The sequence below is a fragment of the Eleginops maclovinus genome, chromosome 15 (genome assembly GCF_036324505.1).
Source record: "Eleginops maclovinus isolate JMC-PN-2008 ecotype Puerto Natales chromosome 15, JC_Emac_rtc_rv5, whole genome shotgun sequence".
Classification (NCBI taxonomy): domain Eukaryota; kingdom Metazoa; phylum Chordata; class Actinopteri; order Perciformes; family Eleginopidae; genus Eleginops; species Eleginops maclovinus.
Genome location: NC_086363.1, coordinates 11,794,643 through 11,820,073, shown reverse-complemented (window position 1 = coordinate 11,820,073; position 25,431 = coordinate 11,794,643). Strand labels below are relative to the sequence as shown.

The 25,431-nt window shown below is 42.1% G+C and overlaps 2 protein-coding genes across 2 annotated transcripts; both read right to left on the bottom strand.

The window, feature by feature from the left end:
• Positions 1 to 642: 642 nt before the first annotated feature.
• LOC134876510 (microtubule cross-linking factor 3-like) lies at positions 643 to 12,593 on the bottom strand. The gene is made up of 12 exons (XM_063901474.1): positions 11,825 to 12,593; positions 10,974 to 11,198; positions 10,610 to 10,768; positions 10,300 to 10,368; positions 9,562 to 9,831; positions 9,101 to 9,478; positions 8,037 to 8,699; positions 7,592 to 7,915; positions 3,071 to 3,329; positions 1,526 to 1,854; positions 976 to 1,040; positions 643 to 879 (listed from the first exon to the last, which is right to left on the bottom strand). Exons 1-8 carry the CDS (start codon positions 12,587 to 12,589, stop codon positions 7,805 to 7,807), a joined length of 2,640 nt encoding a protein of 879 aa, XP_063757544.1. The 5' UTR covers positions 12,590 to 12,593; the 3' UTR covers positions 643 to 879; positions 976 to 1,040; positions 1,526 to 1,854; positions 3,071 to 3,329; positions 7,592 to 7,804.
• A 2,569-nt stretch (positions 12,594 to 15,162) lies between these two features.
• LOC134877296 (very long chain fatty acid elongase 4-like) lies at positions 15,163 to 21,748 on the bottom strand. The gene is made up of 7 exons (XM_063902759.1): positions 21,477 to 21,748; positions 19,694 to 19,785; positions 18,931 to 19,118; positions 18,307 to 18,387; positions 17,099 to 17,270; positions 16,845 to 16,972; positions 15,163 to 16,543 (listed from the first exon to the last, which is right to left on the bottom strand). The coding sequence occupies exons 2-7, from the start codon at positions 19,758 to 19,760 to the stop codon at positions 16,262 to 16,264; spliced, it is 918 nt and encodes a 305-aa protein (XP_063758829.1). The 5' UTR covers positions 19,761 to 19,785; positions 21,477 to 21,748; the 3' UTR covers positions 15,163 to 16,261.
• Positions 21,749 to 25,431: the final 3,683 nt, after the last annotated feature.

Sequence of the window (25,431 nt, the reverse complement as noted above, 5' to 3'; positions counted from 1 at the left end):
CCCGCTTTGGGACTGGAGCTGTACTCGTGTTGGATATCCAACATGTCCAGCAGTTCAATAAGTCCTTCATCCCTCACTTTGCCACAACCTGGCAACTCTTGTCCCGCTAACCCACCCCTGTGGATCTTTTGAGCTCCAGAGGAAGCACTTGAGACCCTGTAGTCCATTTTGGGCTCTGCATGTTGGGGTGCAGGCTTCCTTCCTCTCTCCCCTTGAGCCAGTCCTCCGTCTCTGTCTCCCCCACTGTTAGCCCTGGGTCTAAGCTTTGGGCTTCCCGTCACCTGTGATCTCCTTGGGGACAGCTGAGGACCCCGCTGGGACCCTTTGTAGGCTCCTCTGTGATCCTTGTGGTTCTGTCTACCAGAGTCTGATACTAGCCCCCATTCTTGGCCGGGCTCTATCTCTGCTGTCAGCACGTCAGAATCAGCTCGGCATTTCTGGGTAGGCACGCGCATGGGCGACCTGCTGGCGACTGCAGTGGCTCCCTGAGCTCTGCGCTGACAGCTAGGGGTTGGACACTTTGGCTCCGGAGCCGGCACCTGATTGGTCACCACCCCTGATTCAGTCAGTGTTTTACCCTCGTTTTCCTGAAGCATGGCTCCAAACTTCCTGAGGACAGAAGGGCTGCCACACTTCCTGTCTCCCATGACACCAGGACTGTAAGACTTCCTGTCCAGGGCAGGAGATTCAGCTTTTGTGATTGGGAGCTGTGAGCGTGGTTGACCAGCTGGGGCATCTCTTTGTCCAAGAGGAGGTTTAGAGCCTGTGTTTTCTTTGTTGGGGGAACTCTCTCTGCGAGGGGAGCTCTTCAGGTGAGACACATGGTTCCTTCTGTTTTCAGTTTCCTCAAAACTGCCCACAAACTGCTCTTGACCAAGCCTGAACCAAACCAAAAAAAACAAAAATAGTTTATTAACAGGTATTTCCCAAACCCATCTCGACATTCTACAAAAGGTTCTTGAATGTGGCACTTACCTTTCATTTCCAGAACCTTTTCTGATCTCTGTCACCGGGCTCACCTTGATTGTGTCGCTGAAGCGCTGGAAGAAGTGGGAAAAATATATTGACATCACCATTTCCACCATCATATCAACCTCTGCCTACTATATGTATAGCTTTTAACAAGTGTGATACTCCCCCACTGGCAATGTTCTGTTTACTGTACCTTACCAAAACTGAACCTTGGCTGACCCTTGACCATCACACAATAAAGCAATCCTAACCGTCAACTATTAAACCTTCATGTGATAATGTGTAACAGGAAACAGTTTATTGTCTTGGCTTCCTTCTTGCCTCATTTGACAGGAGTTTGGAAATTACAAGAGTTGGTGAAAGTATGTTGAACTAAAGTCAATTTGGTAACCTGTCCGTAAGCAGACTGGAAGGAACCAACTTACTGTAATCCCATATGTTCCCGACTGAACCCCAGTTTTGACTCATATCACATGTCTGGTTTCATCATATGTGCAGATGCCAACACAATGATGCATTAGGGCGAGGAAATGCTAAAAATGCCTCCACTTACCACATGGCGAGCTCCGTTATTCTTCTGGCTTATTTGCTTCCCTGCTCCAAATAATCCTGCAACAAGTCTCCTATCTCTGAGTTGGCGTTGCAATAACCATAGCCATTCTGATGACTCCCTGGGTAGCTGTACCCACTGGGGCTATAGTTACGGCCGTTACTATAGTCATGTGGCACGGTTATAGCTCCAGGGTGATTCTTGCTGTGATGGTCGGGCGCAAAGAGACCATTGCCATGTTGCCCCAGGCCGCACTCCAACTCGCCGCCATTCTTCTGGTTGTCAGTAGGGATATCGTTTGCTCCTCTCCGAGCCTGGACTTCAGTGTACAACTGCAATAAGTGAAACAGAAGAAAACATAAACAACCTCCTTCTTCCACATGTTGTGCACAACTACATGCAAAACAGAGCTCAATTACATGAACCGTGTTTACATAACAAGCAAGTTTTATAATTATCATAAAACCGAACCTATATTTATAATCGGCACGTTATTCCACTTTGCACAACCATCTGTTTCCCATCACAACTTTTAATACTCCTTTAGTATCAACTTACAGGCTGTGTGTGTTTGTGTGTGTGTGTTGGGATGACAGTGTGTGTGTGTGTTTGTGTCTGTCAGCACATCACAGTTTAATTAGCTTGTTAACATTTGTCTGTATCATTGCTCCAAAAAGGCCATGAGGTTGAGTCGCTCTGTCTGCTGCCAACGGTTTATTATGGTGCACAAGCACACATACTGTATTACTTCATTTAACACACACTGTCAGGATTTGGGAAAGGACCCACGTGCAGAAGCAATAGAGGAGGCAGGGGTTCAAACGTAACAAAGGGCGAGCTTTTATTTATAAAAAAGCTGTTAACAAAAATGCAGACAAAAGCAAAATAAAGGAAAAGTATCAAATTAAAACACGGACAAACCAGTGGAGGAGGGAGGGCTGAAAAAGGGAGATCCAAAAGGGTTCAGGGAACAGCCAATGACAAACAACGACGATGACGCGACAAAGAACACAAAGGAACGACCAGACTAAATACAGAGGAGGGTAATCACAAGACAAGAAACAGCTGGGAAGGAGGAGGTGGAACACAGGGGCAACAGGTGAGCATGATCAGACAATCAGACAGGAGGGAAACTAAAGACAGGAAGTAGAGTAGACAAGACAGGAAGTGACACATTTCAAAGTACAACAGTAAACTAAAAATACAGAAACTGAGGTCCTGACACACACTCTAGGGAAGCACTACATAACCTGGACACAGAACCATTAGCATGTTTGCACACGGTGAAAACTGTGTCACATTTGAGTCTGTTGTACTGTTAAGCCTGTTAATGAGATACTATGCCTTTTATGCACTTTTTGTAAAGATTTGTATTTCAGAAAACTGAAATACCTTGAACACTGGTACAGCTGGTGAACTTTACCTTCATATATTTACATTCCTAGGTAAAGTATTATGCAGAATCACTGACCCCTACTGCCTAAAAGAGTTTTGTAACTTGTCCAGTCACTAAGGGACTTGATCTCTTTTTTTTTTACAAACTCCTACCTCTTCAATTTTTTTCTGGATGTCTTGAAGTTGGTCCTCCCACTCCTGCATCTCTGAGTCGAAGTTGTCCATCATCTCTGGCCTCTCCTGCCCCCAGCCCCTGCCACCGTGCTCCAGTGCACGCTCCAGATCAATGGCTGCCATGACGCAGGCTGGTCAATACCCAGAGGCCCCTTTAAATGCCAATTTCCCCTTTCTCCTGTTTCACTTTACTGTCAGAGGTTACCCTAGGGTTTCAAGGATCAATGGCCAGGAAACACTGTAGAGAAAACACATAGTGGGGGGAAAATACTGTTAGTATATTTGTTTAAATACAAAAAAATGTTTTTTACAACAAATGTTCTTTTGCTGCAATGCAGGTTTTACCATGTCTTCAGCCAAGGCAGCATAAAACATACTGCACCAGTGCCAATGACACCTGATCGAGGTTCCACTGTATCAAGTAAAACACATTTGTCCCATTGCATTTGAGTTCTTTTTAAACTGCCTGCAGTTAAAGGGCACTTTCTGCCCTAACAAAGGTCAGTTATCACAACCCTCTTCTTTCGCATTCTTAAACGATTCAGTCATGTAAGCCTAGAGTGTTTCATGACAGCTTTTGGTCACTTTGACCTCCACTCCAAAGGAAAAAAAAAGAAAAAGAACTTGATCTCTAAAGTTGCCCCTCAGATGCACTTTTAGACACTGTCAATGTGGCCTGGATAAAAATAATGTATTATGTTATTGTGATCCCAAGTGAGGACTAATAGACTAACTATTATTGTGCATCCCTTGGCTTTGTTGATGTTGTTGCCATCATTAAAGTATGACAAGTATCCTTATCGAAGGTGCCCGAATGTACCAGCATCTTCCCTCCCACTTGTGATGCAATAGTAGAGATATTAATAATCGTGTAACTATGCATAGTGAACCTACTGCGGGCCTGTGCGCATGGGACAGGAACGGATAAACAAATGCTCTTAAAAGAAAAGAAAAAAAAGGGCTCAAAATTAAAACACTTAACATGGTATAGATATTGAGATAAATACAATCTAAATAAATAAAACAGTAGACTCACATTAGGCTTTGCCATGCATTCTCATATTGTATAATTTTAGTTTGTTTACAACAAATTCCAAATGATTCCCATAAAGCACTAATCCTATTCATTTGCACTGAAACTACAATTGCCACCTCATTTTAAACAGCTGTTCTTACCTTGCTCAACATAAGCTTGTTCAGTGCTCCAGTATAAATCCTCAGTCTGCTCTACCTTCCGCGCGCTTTGCGCTCTGGCCTCTCCAACACATGCACTCCCCTCTGCGCCTAAAGGTGAAGTCTCCTCTCTCGGGTGCTTCCCCCTCGCTTGTTTCCTCCTCTGTATTACGTATCACCCCGTGGACTGGATTTAAAGGGCCCTGATTCTTCTATTTACGCCTCGGTGTCGTTGTTAAGTCCTGATTGCTGAGCTAAAGGGTAAACAATTTCTGTTCCAGCCGGGGTCCCCAGCCTTTATAACGCGCCTTACTGTTTACGTGGGCGCGCCATTGGAGCCGGTATCAAATATCATAATGTCAAATTTATTCCCCCATTTGAAGTCTCGATGGGACAACTGTCGTCACCAGCATCCTGGCTATAATTACTGGGGCTCACGGAGAGAGGGAAAGTGTTTACATAGCTATTTCAGCTGCTGCGATCTCTTGGCCAATGGGCTTCTCTGTTGCTACTCTCCTTTAGGATGCTTGGGAAGATTTTGCCTCGTGACCATGCACCACTGCAAATCATTTTCCAAGAGATGCCAATTGGGTGTGTGTGTGACAAGGTTAGTAATAATGTGTCACACTGTCAATAATATCTTTATTGAATGTAGTCTTGAAGAGGAAACTGCAAGGTGCATTCCTGGCATGTTCGGCAACATTTCATTCCTTTTTTAACTTCAGGTGGTTTCAGCACTTCCATTTTATAAAATATGTTTTATGCATATCTATGTTTCAAAAGCGCAAAATGTGTAAACTCTCATACCATGTCCTGGAGTAACCTGAAGTTGAGACCATGTTTTAGACTCATCCCAAACAGTTGCTGCTGACACACCATACATTACTAATGCCTGCCTCTAATCAGGGGTCCCACTGGGATTTTTGACTTGTCCCCCTTGGACAAGATCTAACAGTTGGCACTTGACGTTATCATCAGAATTCCTTCCAGTTTAAAGCAACGGGATCATTGCCATTATTCCTCCACCTGTTGTGTTCTCTAATAAATGACAAATCCCCCAGGAGTTAAGCAGAGGAGGTAAAAACAAACGTTATCCTTACTTTACCTTGAGGCAACAACAGTGGGTGGTGTCATTCTGAAAATCATGCAAGAGGTGACTGCTGTCATACCCTGCTACAAGATCATATATATTTAGAAAAAAGGTTAAACCAGGACAAATAGCGGCATGGAACATTGATTTATGCTTGCCTCCCTTAGATCCTTGCGACCTTAAACCTTCATGTAAGCACTGCTATGCCATATACTGTATGTACGGCAAAGGTTTGTACAACATTTCTGGGTGGTTAATTTCAATGGGGATCCTCATTCAGTAATTTTTCTCCAGTGTTTTTGTGAATTTCTCTGCTCCAATTTATGTTGGAAATGTCATTATTGCTCCAAATATTTATTCCCTTGTAATGGTATAACTGAAGTGTGTCAACTTGCAAATCCTATTGCAACTGTATGGGTATCATGGTAATCAGGATTCGGACCTGAATAAAAAATATATAAAAAATGTACGATTCCTAAGTTAATGTTCCCATCCCGACTTAAGATAGAAAATATATTACACAAGCATTCTGAGCCTGGCAAAATAAAAAATAACACTCCAAACTTTAAGAAAACTTTTAAGCTGTCCTAACTTCTCCACCAAGTAGTTTTAGCTAATTAGTTTAATCTCGTTTATTGATTTTACAAAACAAACTAAATATCAACAGCCACAAGTGCTATCGTAGCCCGCTCTCTTTGTTTTATGTCTTGTGTTAGCATTGTTGTACATTTATGGCAAACAGAATCGGTGGATTTTACTCGTTTCTCTTGAAGTTAAGTGCCCATTGTTGGTTTTGCTTAATTTTTGTACGGTTTAATGTTGTAATTCTGTGTAAGATGTAAATTCTTGCCAGCAGTGCCTTTTGCTAACCGGGCGTGTGAAACAACAGTATAATGTTGGTATCACATGTCTTCAGTGATCAAGAGTCATAGTATTTGGTAGCTAGTTAAGAAAAACAGGGTTTCAAATGTGTTTGACGGTAAATAAAAACTCTCCATGAAAAATGCAGGTTGTGCATCAAACTGGCATCACTGTCATGTGACGCATTAAAAGGGGGAGGGTAGTGTGCCATCTAGTGGCTGAATGTGTTTACTGTTATCATGCAACTTTAAATAGGATGTTTTTGTAACACAGCACCATCAGTGTTTTCATGTTACAGATATAGACACATATAGACACAATTTTCAATTCTTTCTTCTTTAGTGTGTTTCTTTTGAAAAGTAACCTTTTTAAATGTGTCACCTACTAACTTTAGATAATAGTCTGACTCACAGGAACTTAATTGGGGCTTTAAGGCTGCAAATGTTTGCATCTCTCAGGTGGGACTCTCCTCCACTGCCGCTATCTGGGCTATCTTATGTGACTGTCCCTGCATCCTGTTCTAAGTATAGCCCAGGGTCCTAATGATTAGCTTAAAGAAATACAAACAAGCCATAATTTATCTTCTATCTCTATCTATAGTGAAATGTTAATATGTGGATCCAGACGCAGAGCTGTGGATAGGTCTGTCAATGATGATACTTTCTTTTTATAATTTATAATTTAATTTATAAATCTCCTGGACTTTCAAAACTATGATGTGTTACAAAACACACATTTTCTGCACAATAACAAATCGCACATTTCTGGGTTCTGTAAGACTTTGTGGATAAGCTGTATTTTTTATTTTTTACGACAACAGCAGTTGGCTAGCTAGCTTAGCATAAGGACTGCTAAAACACTGCCTCCAAAAATAGAAAATGCACAAAGCATCACCTTTTTAAAGCTTACTTATGACCATGATTTAAATCAGTGGAAATGTAAAATGGTAAGCCAGACTGTTCTAGCTGATTTCCCCTGTTTCAAGTGTTTTTGCTAAGCTAGGCTTATCAGCTAATGCTTCTCCCTTCATGTTTGTTATACAGACATAAGAGTAGAATCAATCATGTCACACTTAATATTCATCAGGTGAAGATTGACCTTTTAAAGGCAAACTACTGTACGTATTATCAGGTCCAACAAACATCTTCCAGTAATGACCATTTTTTAAACACAGAGGATTGCTATCATGCAAAGTTATAATACAAATATAAGATTCCATTTGATTCTTTTTTAAGCTTATCATCTACATATTTTGTTGTTTACTCTGCTGCACTACAAACATCAGATAAAGACACAATGCTGGTGCAAATTGTATTTTTTTATAAATCTGAAATAGGATCAGTTTTAATCTTTCACAGGGACACATTGTAACTCACCTTCTTTAGGGATAGACGTGGCCAGTGATGTGTAATGAGTAATATAGACTGCAGTGTTGAATCAAGCCGCACTCTCTTGAATGTGGTTGCAGCCTTGGCAAGTGCTGAGCTTTTTCTGTGCTTTTGGTTACCTTGGCAACAAATGATGCGGGGAGGAATGAAAAACAACAGCAAAAACAAACGAGGAATGATTTGAATTAAGGGAGGCGTACATCACAGAACAAAGAAAAGAGTAAAAAGAAAGACTAGTTTAAAGATGGTGGCGTAAGAGAGGGACGAGAATAACACAAGTATGAGGATGAGCAAAATGATAGGCTGGAACATCTGGGCGGAGGACAAACCAGAGGGTTGGATTAAGTGACACAAGGGAAGAAACAGAATCAGCATTAAACTCTTTGAGACATTTTATATGCACCTTATGGACATTTTCAAACATTTGTCTCACCGACAGAGGCTCCTCTGTGTCCCTGCCCTCGGGTCGAGGCACTTCCAGTCTCTCTATAAACGTCTGCAGTTCTTTGCGGAAGGCCTTCATCTGGGCGTTAATCCGATACAGCAGCTCGTGTTCCCTGATCCGGCTGCCATCTTCCTCTCCGCCTTCCTCCCCTCCTCTCCTGAACATCAGGTCTCCGTTCGACACAAATACCCTCGCCTCTGAGATGATCGTGGCCGTATCAGCGATGAGCCGGTCAATGGTCCGAACAAGCCTCTCTGCCTCCATGCGGATGTCAGTCATGTGTTGCCTTTCGAGCAAGCTGCACCGGCCACCAGGCAGGAAGCGGGCCAAGGGGGATGACGCGGCACCCTCAGGCCCGGTGGGGGTGTAGAGGCCCCTTGTGGGTGTCAGGCAGCGGCTGCTTCCGTTAGTGTTTCTAACCTCGTCTGGGTCACTTTCCCCACCTACAGGGCCCTCGCGTTTGCGGTGGGGTGGGACGAGGCGTGAGGAGGTGGAGTCCTCATCGCTCTCACGGCGACCACTTGTGGCTCCGCCTGCATCGCTCTCTACGTCACTGTCCCGTGGGCTGGGACGCAGGGAGAGGTGGGAGGCCAGGTCATAGCGTTGCATGTTGGATAGGAGCACACGGTTCTCATACTGCAACTGCATCACCTGAAAAAATAACAGAGATGTGATCAGAATAACACTTTGTTATCAAAATAAAGAACAAAAAAAGCTCTAGTCTAAGTAGGCTACAGCGGAAAAGCCAGCATACTCATGGTCATTTACTCAAATATCAACAAGGTAATAAATATTAAATACAGTATATAAAGCAGCCTTTTAGCATTGTCAGTGTTACCATGTTGCGCTGCTACCATTAGTAAAGCTTCACAGAGCTGCTAGCATGACTGTAAACGAGCTTTGATTAAATTCCTACAAAATAAGACATGAGATTAGAAATGAGGCTTAACAACATATCCTACTTTTTATTTTCCGACTAAAGTAAAGAATTTCAAGTTTCGTTAGCTTGAAAACAAAACAAAAACATAATATTATCCATCAATTTGCAATACCTTGCCACTTAGGTCATTAATCTGTAGCCTTGCTGCCTTTAACTCCTCCTGCAGGGCTTCCACCTTTGCTCCATCAATGCCGCCACCTCCTCCTCCTCCCCCGTGCCTGCCGCCTCCCTCGTGGGTGCCGGCTTTGAAACGTAACTTGTTCAGCTCAGTGGTCACTTTCTTGTTTTGATCTTCAACATCGGCCAGGTTCCTCCTCAGCAGCTCTGCCTCGTCTTCTACCAGCTGCAGCTGCTGTCGGAGCTCCGTCAGGTCATCACCAAGGCCTCGCCCAGAGCCGGACCCGCCCATTGCTCCGCACTCAGAGCTTCCTGCGCCCTCTCCTTCACCACGGATGTCGTCGAGCTCGGCCCTCAGCCCACGATTTTCAACCTGTGGGGTAGATGGATAAGATCTCCCATCATTCCTACTCACTACTCCCTTTCATAGACCAATGTAGCATTGTCTGCTCTTACCTCCAACTCTACTATTTTCCTCCCCAGAATGTTGGCCTCCTCCTCTACCAGGCGTAGCCGTAACTTGAGCTCTGACTCGCGAGTGGTGGGCGGACCCCCAGCCTCTCCTTTAGGATGGGTGCTGTCCAGTTCCCCATAGAAGGAGCGGTACTTCTGCAGCTCTTGCTCTAGACGGTCCTTCTCTTTGTCAATCTTGGCTGTTTTCTTCCTCATAAGCACTGCTTCCTCTTTGATAAAAGCTAGCTGGCACTTAAGGTCCTCATTGTCCTCCTGGAGTTGGAGACAACACTGAACTGTAAATACTAAAGACTGTTTAAGAATATACAGATATAAACTCATTCTTAAGTTCAAAGAGTTGGTCCCCGCAATAAGACCTAAAGACGGAAGAACTAAAGATCATAGAAAAGGTTTTATAGCAGAGTCTGCATTGGACCAGGAAGACGTTTGACATTTCCTAAGTATAAGGTCATTTCAGGATCTCTCCAAACTCTCAGCTTTCATTTGATTATACATTCATTTCAAATGATGGGAGCATTTGTGGCCATAGACATTGAAAAGCAAAACAGTTTGAATTGAGAACATAATGTGAGGATGTGATTAAAGCCTCAATTTCATCTTCGCACAAATATGCAACAAGGGGGCCACGGGAAAAAATATTATGCAAAGAGGATAGCAGATGTTCCTTAGGGATAATATAGTTTGGGGGAAATGGTTTATTTTTTTGTGAAAACCTCTCACCTCGGTAGGAGTTTGTGCTGATTTCCGGTCAGTCTTCTGGATGTCCTTGCTTCCTCTTCTCTTCTGAGACTGTTGAAACAGAAAACTGAAAAATTAGGTTTTGTTTTGTTGATTGTGTGTATTCGTCCCATTTACACTCTGACATTCTTCGTGTAATATGAAACAAAGCATTTACATCCTAAAGTGCACTATACCAAAACAAAACGTCCCCAGGATATGTGATGATGGCTTAAGCTGAACATGAAATTGAATTATTTTGTGCTCATTAAAGTCACATGATGCGGTTTAGTGTCGGTCAGTGCTTACTCGCCTCTTTGGTTTTTTCCAGTTCATTCTGCAGGGCTTGTTTGTTCACTTCCACCTCTATGAGTTTCTGTCTCAGTTTCTCATTCTCGTCCTCGGTCTTTGTTCGTTTCTCCTCCACCTTTTCCAGCTCATGGTGCAGCCTCACAGACACATCCTTCGCTACCTGTATGGGTAAACTAGTGTGAGGATATCAATAATATAAATATTTGCATTCTATTTCCAGTATGACCTTTTGATTAGGTTTTACATCAAGTTTACACACATTGGGGTGTTTTCACCTGTGCTTGTAACTATATTAACAGCTTGCATGCACATCCTGTTCCCCGACAGACGCACAGGGGTCTAGCATCTTCCCCTCCTATCCATACCTTCAGGTCCTGCTCCAGACTCCTGAGCAGCTCCTCATCGATCTCTCCTGTCTGTGCGTAGCGCAGCTTCTTCCTTTCCGCCTTCCTCAGACGATACTGCAGGATCCGGCAGTTTTTATTGGCCCTCTCCAGCTCACGTCTCATCTCCTGCAGCTGACACGTGTCCTCCTCGTAGAATGTGTCTCGCATCTCGTCCATCTCGGCTCTCATCTCCTCAATTTCACACTGGCAGGTGCATTTTAAAGATAACGTGTCATAGTTATGAGATTATTAAAAACGTAGACTGATCTCAGCTGTTTTCTGCTGACTTTTGAAACCCCCAAGTTTGTTTTGTATATTTGTGGACTTGTTCCAAATATAGTAAGAATTTGAATTTACTTTATGTGTGAAAAGACTGTGGGATTTCCTTAATTTAGGTTTTATATGCTCACATGGCACATGCAAATCCCAGCCTTTGACTCCCTTTGTTGACACAAGATATCATTGATCCTATTTGATCGATACGGATGTGATCAATAACCAATTACTCATCTGTAGTCTGTGATTTTCCAACTTAGGTCTTAGCTTTATATTCTGTGAAGACATATGGGATGTTGAACAGACAAATCAATTGATGTTTACTTATATAGAACACTTCAAACACAATATTCAGTCCAGAGTGATTGACCCCAGGGTTTTAAAGGCCCACAGACTCCAAATAGGCCTACAAACATGGATTTTTTATCACCCTTATATGAAAAAAACTAATTTGTGGGGAGGATTCTGGGCAGGTGATACATTGTATTGTTTGTCTAAATCATCCCTAGATAATGACACATCATCAGTCTGCATAAAAATAGCATGTTACCAACCTTAAGATCATCATTTTCGTCAAGCAACCTCTCCACCTCGTCCTCCAAGGCCTGGTCTTGCTGTGTCACGGACCCCGCCTCTGTCTCCTCTGCAGCCGGCCTCGGCTCTCCCTCTGCGGCCTCCTCTGGCCCCATGTTCTCGGTCTTGGTTTGCATCTTTGCCCCGCTTCTTCTTAGTCTCTTCTGCAAATGGAACTGGATGAGTTCAGCCTGCAAGCATCCTCCGCTCCACAGACCCAAAGAGGCGAGGCCGCAGCCCGCTGACGCGACGCTTCTTTCCCGGCTCCTTCCGCCTTCCTCTCCGGGCGTCCCCTCTCTCACCTCCGCGGGGAAGGAAAACGAGCCTCTGCTTGGCAACAAACGCCGGGAGGAATTGCCTTTGAGGCAGGGCAGGGGTAAAACAGAGCGACGGGCCGATGCTGATGAATCTGTCGGAGCTTCCCCGACAGCATCCGCCCTGTTTGCTCTGACTACATCAGCTTCAGCACCATCCGGGTGAACAGCTGCTCCGGCGCGCCTCTTGGGCTCCCTCTCCCTTCCGTCAGCGGACCTTAAACTCTCCCTCGCCCCGGTGCTTCCACTATTTCCAGCGGGAAGAGGAGATCCGGGCCTTCCTGGGTGTCTCGGAGCTCTCTTGGTTCCCCCTTCATGGGCTGTAGCCGGCGAGGGATCCCTGTGCTGCCTCCGCCTCCTCCTCCTCCCTGCGCTATTGTCTGATGATGACGGTGATGGAGCAGCTGCAGCGCCGCCTGCGGCAGGCTTCATTTTCTGCTGCACTCAAACTCCAAACATGGGCGATGGTTTGTAGTTGTTTATCATGAAGTTAAATAGCACATAAGCTGCAAACTTATTCAATTACATAGGGTAACCCAATTGTAATAGTTATAAAGAGAGTGAAGAGGAGGATGCCACTAGATGCTGCTTTTCTGCGACTGCGCACACACTTATGACCCATAACTTTAGGGTCTACTTGTGTACCCCTGAACTTATGAACTGCATATTTTTCAATAATATCCACTTAACGCCACTTAAAAAAGACAACATCTTTAAAAGTATCAGAGAGAACTCCAATGGGTGCATTCTTACCGCAGAGTATTAAGCAGAGTCGCAGACACAGGGCACCACCAGGCACTGCAGGGGCTCCGGCCATATGACGTGAGGATGTACGTCAAACCAGGAAGTGATCAGACACCCCCACATCTTATCTCTCTTTAAAACGTTCAATTTCCATGGCTTAATAAGTACATTATTTCTAAAGCAGTTTGCAAATGGTTTACAATGCAAAACAACAATTTAATAAGAAGTAGAGGTTATATTCTTTTACAATAAACAAAAACAATAGAGGAATACTCACTTCAATGTTTAATAACATAAGTTAAATTTGAAATTAAGGCAGGGCTGGAGTGCAATAAATCCATTATTACCTCATTTGAGGTAACTTGATAAGATAAAGGAGGGGAAGAGAGAAAAGATAAAGTGTAAGATAATATTAAAAAGGCGCAAACCCAAATCACCACACACCAATATTAGGTTAACAACATGGAAAATTAAAGAATAATTGGGAGTAAAGGGTCCATCTATTTGACTGCTTTGAAAACAAATGGTATCATCATCTGTAGTCCTCATGTCTGAGAAAATCTAACATATGTTTAAAATTCTTTTAACCATTTGGGCTAGTGTGACATTAACATAACTTTACAAAAAACTGTAGTTTTTAGACATTTTAATGCAGAAACGTTACATATTACAAGTTAATATCATGTTTTACAATACATGTTCTTCTTGCTTGACAATACTGAGTGTAACATATTAAAGATTCCAAACATGTACATACAATATGCCTCATCCACAAAATGTGTCTTTAACTAAATCCAGTCCCAGCAGAGGGTGCTCTACACTGACAAAACAGAGTCGGCTCCATCACTAAAGACAATCTGTCCCATGAGGACGGCGAGCCAGTAAAACGCTGACTGTTTCCACCCTGCTCGGATAGCATGAGCGCCTTAGTCATATAATTGCTAATGAGATGAGTGAGTGACAGGCCAGGTTTGCGGAGATTTAACCCCTGACAATCTGACCCTTCACCCTCTAACTGACTCGCTCTCTCAGAATTGGTCAGTATGCTCATGAGAAAAGATATCTATTTACGTCACATTTTGAAAGGCATGTACAAAGAAACATGTTTGGGAACCAGCAATGTATTCCACACTTAAAAAGGTTTCTTGAGAGAGTTGCCCAAGCTTCGTAGTTCACCTTGGTATGTGTGTGCATGCATTTAGCGGAAGGGATGCTGGTTATAGTGACCTGTACTAAATGCCTTTGATAGAAAAGCCTTGGCCTTCTGCAATCCTCTTAGTCCCTGGCTTAGATCCCTCTGTGTCCCCGTGGAGGACATGTACTCCTCCTATCATCCAGTGTATCATTCACATCTACACCCTTACACCTTGGGTTTTCCACCTCCACCCTGATGCCATGGGTTAAACGAGACAGGTGGTGGTGTACTAGGATAAGAAGGAAGGCTGCTCAATAGTGCATGTGGCCTTCTGTAGAGTAGTTTAGGGGATGTGGAAAATGTGGCTCACTACCATAAGAAACCCTCTGAGGTAGCAGGAATAACAGAGTGGTTTTGATTAGATTATTTTGGAGTTTTATAGGGGACAAATAATTGAATAGATACCATTACTGGATACAGAATTTGGTGATAGAGTAAAGGACCACCCCTTTTTTAGTGTTTGTCAAAGAGTAGTCAAAAAATGGATGCAGTGTGTGTGAAGAGTGTGCTGAAATTCCTGAAATTAACCTGGATATTAAAATCACAGCAAAGCACTTGGTTGTTGGAAAAAGCACACTTGTTATACCTGAGGTCAACATATGCACCTTTTTTTTCCTCTGCCCCTTGTCACACAGAAGTATAGTAATGTGTTGTGTAGATCCACTCTATATCAACGCGAAATGTTAACTAATCCATACAATTTGAGTCGCAGGAGCAACCTGGTGGCAGATTAGTAAAGGCTTCTCTTCCAGTGACCTGATTTACGTGGTAACTCGTGGAGTGACGTGGAAATAAGCTCTTTTGGAGCTAAAGCCAATTTACCCCCAAAGATTAGGGCAGATCTGTCTGGACAGGCCACCTAGCTCTACCTCTCACACACACCTAGAAGAGATCCTTGGATGAAGGAAGTAGGGGAATGAGTAGAGAGATGTAAGAGGGGGGATGGGAGGGCTTCGGCTCCAGATTAGGTTCCTTAATAGGTGACAACTTGATCCTAAATGTGACTCCTTAAAAGTAACTGATTTACAACATACTTAAACTAACACAAAGACACACAAACGTAAACTATGGGGTGCTGACATTGTCTTTATTTCAGTTATATGTGCAGCTAGAAGCTGTGTTGCCTTCATTCTTAATAAGACAATGAAATTACCATTTGTTTTCTTAAAAAAAAAAAAAGCTCTTTTCAGGAAGAGTTTCCCTTCAGTCCTACATGGCAGTGAGACGATTTTGAGCTGAATTTCAAATCTCTTATTCTTGCACCTCGTCTACATCGCACAGCAAACAGAAATAAATTATGGGGACCCACATACAAATATTATAACAAAGATACCCACACATTTGCATAAATACTAAAAGAAACTGCAAGTCCCCCTGTCCCAAAGTGTTTTAAACCAGGTTTTAATCACGATGAACATGAAATAAAATGTAAATATCATATCGTACAGTCGTATCAGTTTGAGACAGCAGAGGAAGTCCATGACGTATGATTGGTGGATGGTGTATGAGTGTAAAGTTGAATACAATAGATGGCAGTTATGAGAATGTCTCATTGTCATTTTTCTTTTTGTTTTCTAACTTTGTTCAACTCTAAGTATTCGTAAACAAATATCTCCCCACGAACCCAGAAAAAAACCCTTTGGTATAAACAACTGCATGTTCTCCTGTTGGTAATAATTATAAATTCATTGAAACTATTTTAGAGCACTAGAAAATAAATAAGCATATTAAAGACTATTTAAGCTTTCAGTTAAAACAATACTGGAATCCAGAGTACAAAAGTTGGAGGTGAATTTTGGTTGATAAGATCGACGATGCTGAGCAGTTCGGAGGTCCTTTTTTAAAATATTTTGGTCCTATGACGGTCCAGAACACAGTTGGACCGAAGAGCTTGGAACCTACGTGATCAGCATCTTGCTTTTTAAAAAAAACAACTTTTTATGGAGACAACCAACACCCCTCTCTTCCTTCTCGAAACCCCTTATAGACACAAACACACACTTCTATGCTTTCAGCTTTCCAAGTTGGTCACAAATCACATCCTTCTACATTATTGTCAGGGAGGACGAAGCTTTCTGTTTATCCCTTCCCTAACCCTCCCTCCTTCTCTGGCCCTTCCAACAACTGTCCTCTCTTTAAATCGCCGAGCGCGCCTTCTTCCTTCTTTACTCCCTTTTCGCTCTTCCTTTCTTTTGCCTCTTCCCGTTATCCTCCACTTGCTCCACTTTGCTATGACCGTTAGTTACCATAGAGGTGCCGTTCGCCACCGACTTGCTTCCCTTCTGCGAGGAGGAAGGTTTGCGTCGGTATGCGTGGTAGTAGAAGTTGGCGAAGAGGATGATGAAGGTGACGGCGTAGCCAATCAGAGCCCACTGCATCCAGGCGGGGAATGGACAGCCTGTGTAGAGGGAGTAGCCGGCGTGGCCGATGGTCACGTGGAACTGGATCTGTCACACAAATTGTACACACATCATTAGGCGCAAAACAGCCCACATCATGTTAAAAACATGCACATACTGAACATATTTGGATGTAGATATAGAACATATTCTTCTAAGTACTATCATTGATAGGCAGAAATCAGCATTTTTCAGTATATCTCATTTGTCTTTTTCTAGTTCTGTAATGCTTCGACGAATCAAAAGTTCTGCAGTGCTAATATTTTAAAATCAAAATACATTTAAGGAGGAAATACCACCCAAAAATAACCCTAACCCACACAACATGTATCTTCAAAGTCGCACTCACCATCTGAATAATGGTGAGGTATTTCTTCCACCAGAGGTACTTCTGCATATGAGGTCCCAGAGCTGCCAGGCCGTAGTACCCGTACATGAGGACGTGGATGGAAGAGTTGATCGTTGCACCGAAAAATGCTGTGGAAAAAACATGTAGGCGTAAATTTGTATCAGAGTTCAGCGGTCAGGGGATTTAAAGTAGATAGCACGCAAACTGAATGCCAGTGCTTCATAGTTGGCACTCCATGAGACCCTTTTACTCACATTGTCCACCTGGGACCCATTTCATGCCGATCCACCAGAGGATGAACATGGTGCAGTGATGGTAGACGTGGAGGAAGCTGACCTGAGTGAACTTCTTCCTCAGGATGAAAAACACTGTGTCCAGGAATTCCACTCCTTTGGAGATGTAGTACCACCAGAGAGCCGACGCTATCTGGAGACGTGAAAAACAGGACGGAGGTCATTACTGCGGCTTGATGGGGAAGATCTTGGACCCTAACACCTGGCAGACATTGGCATGGTATCCAATATGGCTTCTTCTGCTGTGTTTCCTGTAGGTTAGATCTTCTTTGACTGGACACTCGCTGAATCCCTTCAAAGGAAAATTAACTCTATACTTGTCTAGTTTTGTAGAATGGCATTGTATATCTAGGTGCTATTGACAGCAGTCTCTGACCAATCAGTGGTCTGAAGTGTTGTAACCTCACCTTCTAGTATTGGCTCAGACCTCATGGAACATGGCTGAGATGGTACCAAAAAAAGGTACCATCTCAGGTACCATCCACAACCTTTGCTAATGGAAAACCAAAAGAGAGCGAGCCAAATACAGCACTGCCTGACAATACGGTGGATGTGAGGCTTTGAGGTCCTAGTAAATCTGACCTTTAAAACACTTAGCTGAATCCACTTACGGAGGACAGTTGAGTGAAGTATTACTATAAATAACTACTGCACCGAGCATCTATATGAGTATATTTGTGAACAAGGTAAAAAAGAAACTAAATAGGAAACTTTCTTTTGTTTTTTGCCTTCAGGGAAAGAAAATCAAGGAAAAGGAAATACTTCAGATACCACATGAAGAGCCATTCTCTTTTATTCAGTATATTTCTACTATTTGTCACTCAAATCAATGTGTCTGTTCCCCTATTTAACTCTTTAGCAGCCTGACGCACACATGCAGAGAGAACACATGGCTGATCTCTGAGCTGCAGTGGTGCCCTCATGAAAGCAAAGGCCTGAGGGTGGAGATTTTGGTGGTGTGTCACGGTGGTGAGACCAATTACTCCCGCCGATCTGAGAGCAGGCCACACCCTGTACGTCCTGAGAGACAAACACTTTTACTCCTCTCTATTTCTGTTCTCCTTTAAAAAAAAACTAAAAGCACTGATCTCCTTCAGGTCAACGTTTTCCTGAGATGAGTCTGGCGCTTTTTTATCTGAGGTGATGTGTGTGTGTGGGAGGGAGCTTACCCTGACTTCATTCTCATCATTGGAGTAGCTGACGGGCTGACAGAGGTAGCTGTAGCCGGCCCTTCGAGAGGCTATTAGGAGCTGGTGGGAAGAGGGAAACCACAAACTCAGAAATTGGTTGACAATTCCTAAGATATGGAGGCAGTGAACACCCTGCTGACATTTTTGTTTTTTTCTAGAGATCAAATTACCAAAATGCATCGAAGGCTTGGTTGAGATATCGTTGTGAGAAAACACCCATACATAAGACTTACTGCTCGACCATTTGAAGGCACTTTAAGGCGGTTCAACTGCAAGTAACTGTCCTGTTTCTTTAGGTTAAGTAGTGGGTTTATCACAGTGGATAAACCCACTACTTAACATAACTCCTCCGCCCTTGGTGTATTTTCTTGCCTTTTCATGGGTTTTGTGCCAGTTAAGACTTCTTCTCTCTATTACCAAACATTTTATATTGTGAATCAAGTTAGAGTTTATAAATGCATTACTTAGTGTCTATATCTAGCATGATTGACACTCTCTGAGGGGCAGCTTTTTGTTAACACTCTTTAGTATCTTATCACGTCATCCCTTCATCATGACAAAAGAAAACCATATGTCACATGTAATACATCTACGTGTCTTCACCTCTTTGGCGATGTAGAAGTTGAGGACCACCATGCTGAAGTTGTAGACTATGAGGGTCTTCCTGAGTATATAGGGCTGGCGGTCCTGCATGTATCTAGGCCCCGCCCACAGGAAGATCAAATACAGGCAGCTGATGGCCAGAGTGGGGAGGGGAGATGACATCATTGGCCAGCTCCCCACCCTCTTGTCTGCAGGAAAAGAATTCAATGATGGTAAAATGTGAGGTATTTAAACAACAGAAGTGCTGTTAACACATCAGTAATGTGTTTAGTATCAAGCTAATGTTCTACAGGTAACATTTACACCATGTCACACAACCTTTAGCTTTTTATTTGGAGCCATTTGGATTACCGTTAGCATTCAGATATGATTAGATAAAAGAAAAAGTTCAACTTCAATCCCTTTCATTTATGACAGGCTTCCTCATTTTGTTTCTTTTGACACTATTCTTATGTGTAATGGCTCCAATTTACACGCATACTACCAGGTTTATTACATAAGATATTAACATATCAAAATATTCCACACACTGCCTGTGACTACTTCTTGGTTCAACTTTGACCTGCCAAAGTTAGCTTTTTAGTTACATGTAATATTAAGTAAGGCAATTCTTTTCTGTGCACTTTTCTGTACATTCCCCTATCTGTAATAGTACGCTGGTGACTAAAACGACTTACAATGATAACACTAGACATTCCTGAACATCCTAAAGTGGCACACTGCTCTTGTAAGAAATACAAATGAGTGATTGTAAAGATCTTACCTGCTATAGTAAGGCCCCATTTGTAAAATTCTACAGTGTCATTCACAAAATGTGTTACAGCCTCCATGGCTCTGCTGTTGGTCCTGGTTATACTGTGGCAGGAAGAGAAAGAGAGAGAGAGAGGGGGGGGGGGGGGGGTCCAGCGTCAGTGAGAGCCACCCAAATTAAATCACAGGCCATGCGTTTCCTATCAGTGTAACTAGCAGCATGAGGAGCTCCTCTATCCAATTTTAGTATGTGTCACTCTTTGCAAATACTCTTGAAAATGGCTGCACACATCCCTGCAATCATTAGCTTGCGATTATTGATGTGCACATTTATCAGGCCAAGTATATTTAGACTGAAGAAAACACTTTTCATCCTCTTGTCAAACTGACTTTTCAGTGTGTGGAGTTTTTCGGTTGCATTCTGCTGTGGTACATTAAATGCTACAACACAGTATTATTCACCCGATTATAAATGCATGGAAAAGTTTGGCACATTGTTGCAAACATACTGACGAGAAAAAAGACGTATTCTATGGCCTTCATTTGAAACAGGATGGCAGTATTAACCTCCAGAAGATGCTAATGCACTTTCTATTGATTCCTGTGATTGCTGGACAGTCTCAACATATTGAGGTAATTGTAGGAAATAGGGTGGAGTATACAGTCATTCATTTATCTTTTTTACATTTTTTTTACATTTTTCTCATTCTCTGATAGAGTTATTAGTAGCAGGACACATTTGAAATCAAATCCAAACTTAATACAGGTTAGAAATATGTTGTATATTAAGGGAGACATGTGGAACCCATTGACTGTGATTAAGCAGCAAACACTTGTTATCCACATCAGAACTGAGAGCAGGTTTCTCCATATGAATCTATTATTAATCCAATGAGTGGGATCAGATTACCTTTTAATAATGAATTACAGTGACTACTGCCCACCAATAAATGTTCACTCAGCCAAGTTCTGAGTATTTACAGCTACACATGGGAGAGTGAGAACGAGTTAATTTGCAGAATGGACTATTTTTTTTTAATGACTTTATGTGCTATAACAACATAGCCTACCCTGCCAGGGTTCAGTTTAGTTGGAGTGGGCCGCGGAAGGGAATCAGATAGAGAGGGTTAACCCGGTTTGTGCGCACACAAAAAGACAGAGGCGCATGTGTCAGCAGGTTTCGCTCGGGCCGCTCAAGAGGCTTAAATTCAATTGATCAACGAGCTTAGATGTAACCCTAAATACAAATGGCCAACGACCCACAAGCCTGTTGGATGGTTATCTGCCTGCATGTGCTATGAGTGAAACACTTAAAAAAAACCAAAAAAAAACCCTCGTTCATAAAGAAAATAATGAATAAAACGTTCAAACTGAAAACAAGTATTGTCGTTTGTCCTCTATAGGTTTGTTCACTGTGTTATTAATAGTCTGGCGCTCCCATAGCCATTTAAACCATTCACACGTGTAACATTTAGGTTAATTCAAATGTAATTATCCGTTTCCTAGGTTTAACAGGTGTATGGGTGAAAGGTGCTGACAGCGAATACATGCGAGAATAATATAAGCTAACATAGTACAAAACTGTGAAAAGTAACGACCCACGTAGAAATAATTGATTTGACGTGGACAAAGGGCTGGGCTCTTTTCCAGCAAGGCTTCTTAAATGAACCCAAAAATAACGCCAAGAACTGGGAGTTAGTCGGCTTGTAATTTAAATGCAAGAGTAGCGTTTGGCATGACCGAAACCCAATTACCACCATGCATAACAGAAAAAATGTTAACAACCCGCTACTTACGTCCTCGATATTTAAGAGCGTGTAATGACATCCGGTGCAATTTGATGCCCAACTCCTTTCTTCTTCTTCTGCCGTCACTGCCAGTCAGTTTCTACGCCGCTCCGGTTACAGTTCGACATTAAACAGCAATTTGGCAAGAAACTAGACAAGGCAAGTGAAAATATATGTGGTAGAAAGCCCAATTATGCATTCAGTCCGTGCCGGCCGCTCAGCCGCATCATCTTCTTGCAATCTCCCAGAGACCGAGAAGCCAGATGGCATTGCGCATGCGTGAATTCACTCCAGGCTAGTGTGTGTGTCCGTGTGTGCGGTAGCCCATTGGCAGCCCATTGGCAGCTCATGGCTCTCTGTGAGATACTTACTTCTGTTCTACCTCGGTATTAACTGCTACTGTATGACTATCTAGGTTGGCAGGGTTGCTTTAAAAATGTTATACGTTATGATAACTAGCTAACTGTAAAATAAAATGTTATCAGTAGGCTAACCTAATGTGATTATCAGAATATACAGATTACTTACCGTTACTTTTGGATTACCTCAATATCAAATGCAATGCACACACATAAAAGAGAAAGGCAATATTAAAAAGATGTGTTTCACCTTAGTGTTTATGTAATACAACAGAACAATGTAACCTTTGTAAAGGAACCAAGAAACCTAGGCGTCAAGATTCACACAATTATTAGCCTACGGAACAGGACATTTTACATAGAAGAAATAACATGTTCTCCTTTTACAAAACACATTATATGCTCTCTTTTTTTTGTTGTAATATCGTAATCCTGTTTGTACTGTAATCTGATTACTTTTAAAAAATTGTATTTAACTGTAAGGGAATACAGTAACCTTTTTTATTGTATCTTGATAACCCTGATTTATCCGTTACTTCCCAATCCTGAAGATATCAATGTTAATGTACCAACTAATTTACCTACACACACACTTCTTTGCTTAATACATGTAAATAAAGCCTTACTATTGGCTTTTATGTAGGTCATACAAATCTAACTGTTTCCACATGGTAAAAGAATTGTCTAAATCCATGTACTTTGGGTCTTTGGCTCTGCAGGTAGCTGGTGAGAATATGGTCTGCCCTTTCTACTAGTTGATTTGTCCCACTAGATGGTGCTGTCAACCTGTGATGAATGTTCAGTTAACCTACCCTCTTCACACACCAGCTCATGAGGTTTCTTTGAAGGAGGCCACTAAGTCAACAATGAAGTTCCTTTTTTAACTACAATCCACCAAACGCCCTGCTTATAGGCTTAGGCACTTTTTTATTCATATTGCAATAAGTATTTCTCACTCACAGAGGTAATGTTTTCCATAGTCTGCAGTGAATTAGCAAGCGTCCGAGTGAAGTATAGTTGTGATGGGACATGGAGTGCCTCCAGTAATGCAGGGGCTTTTGGCACTAAATGTTTCAGCATGGTGTAGACGATGCCCTCCTTGAGCATAAGGTCCACTTAGGAAATCATTTTCTCTATCATCTCTCTATTTAAAACATGATAGGCATAGGCCTTTCAGTATAACAGTCAAAGTAAGATAGGAAAGGGCCCGGTGAAAGAGGTAGTACTGTAAATGCACATTCATGGTTCAGCTATGAACTTGCACCACTTGTTTAGTAACATGATAACATGTTGTAAAGACATCTATCTTATTGAGTTAATATGGCATAAAAAATAGTCTTTGTAAAACCATAGGAAGATTATCTCTGAAACTACAAAAAGTGCCCTTTTGTGAAAATGTGTTGCCAATGGCCCAATTGCATTCACTATTGCCTTGCTGGTTCAGTTCATGACTGTAATTGCAACATAAATACAGTTCTTCAGTTATTCGCCCGGGCAAAGAAAAACTTAATCTTAAGAGCGTCCTCCCCATCTTGGCCTCAGGATCAGCAAGAAAGAGGTTGATTTTGGAGAAGTACATCATTCAGATTGACCTGCCTTCCTACCTGCATTCCATTGGCCTTGCCTGACTTGGGCAAACACACACATTCATAACTGTGTGGTCCTTTGGTTTGGCGTATTCAGAATGAGGCAATTGCAGAATGTGCAGTAAGCACATTAGCGGTCCTAGGTCTTGACTAATGCTCTGTAACTGCACTGACCACATCAGAGTAACCTGGAAGGTTGGTTTGGCTTCAGATTGCGGGATGAATAAATGCACTTAATATTAGCAAAGCCCTGAACAGTGCACTAATAACTCTTGGCTGTATTACATTGAGGCAAATTGTCTCATGTGACATCTGGAAAGTGAGTTCCGTTGAGTTGTGGTAGTTCAGACTTGTTTGAATGCCACATTGACTGCCTGTATCTGTCCTATGGTGTGTGAAAAAGTGGCTGTACAGTTTAAATGTCATGTGTTGGTGACTAAACTTCCTGTTTACATCCTTCCCATTTTATTCTTCTGGCTTGTTTCATTCTTGACCTGTTTGTTGTTTCTTTAACTTCCCTATGGCTCCTTCTGTTATGTTTCCCTATTGTTATGCCTTGTACAGTAAAGTTAGTGTCATTTAACCTTACACACTCTTTGTTGCTCTTTAAGGTCTTCATGTTTTATTACACATCTGTCAGTGACTTTTTTTCAAAAGGGTAAATGTTTCACAATTTCCAAGCCGACATATCCATCTTTTTTAAGCATCAATCAGAGATTCATATTAGCTTATTATTTATGCTGGAACACACTGTACACTAACCGCCAACAATTCTGTAAGGGAAATTTCTTTCTGTAAGGCGAATTCACAGCCAACCACCTGGGACGAACCATTTTCCACATACCTCTGGAGCAGTACACTGTTGTAAAAAAGCCTTTTGGGAAACACCACTTTTCCAAAACATTCCCCTAGTAAGGTGGTCATTTCTTTCACACAGGCCTCTTGTAGAAACTGTGAGCACATAATCTTGCAACATGCAACAAGCATTTGTTTGCATGTATTTCATCAGAGAAAGTTTAGGAAGTATACAATGCGAGTCATTTCCTGTATCATGAGGGTTTCGCCACCGCTCAGCCTCTTTAGGACACTGAAGGCAGGTTTGAGTGTATTGATGGGAGAAATTAACATTAGCACATATTCTATTGCAAAAATAGTAAATATTTGACCCCCTTTTTCACAAGCCCAATATCTTTCAAACATTCTGATACTAAGATAGCATTTCACAGACAAATTCAGAAAAAATTAACTTTGTTTGAGACAGATTTTTCTGCTTAGTGATACATTTTCACATACACATACAATTCCATTAGACAGCTTTTAGAACACAGAAAGTGTATTCCATACCATATACGCAGGTTTTAATGACACTAATCAAGCACATTTACATGCAGGAAATATCACCATTACTGTAAGACACAGAAATGCATTGTTGTCATTTAAGCAATTTTTGATAATGTAAAAAAAAGAGTTGCACAGAGAGGAATAACTCAGTCAAGATGTACTCTCGAAGATCTGCCTTTTTTTCAGCACGTGCGGCCAGGAAATTACAGGCTTACGGAGATTTGGCTCTATGAGTGTGTACATATACTTACTTTTATCAATGGTTTTTCTGTGTTCCTAGACTTTAGGTGGGTTTGTATAATAACGTATGTGTGTTTCAGGTAAAACACAGTGAATTATCATTTTCATCTGCAGAAAATTCCAACAGTTTCCCCTGAACGACTCATTCCCTTTCTGCATAAGTGCCATGAGTCTTTCTCTTTCATAGTTCATGTGTATCTAACTCCTTTGCATCAGAGTCTTTTTATATGCTTTTAATTTGAAAGGCATATGCATCAAGGCTCAGCATAAACTTCAGTAGCTGACCCCTCTCTGTCTTCAGTGGCACAATAGATGTGGCATTAGGTCACAGCTTGTGCCATTTTGAGGATTACTTTCTATTAATGCCTCCTATAAAAAGGGTTTGGGCTGCACACATATATTATTTGCTCTACATTTACACACACACACACACACACA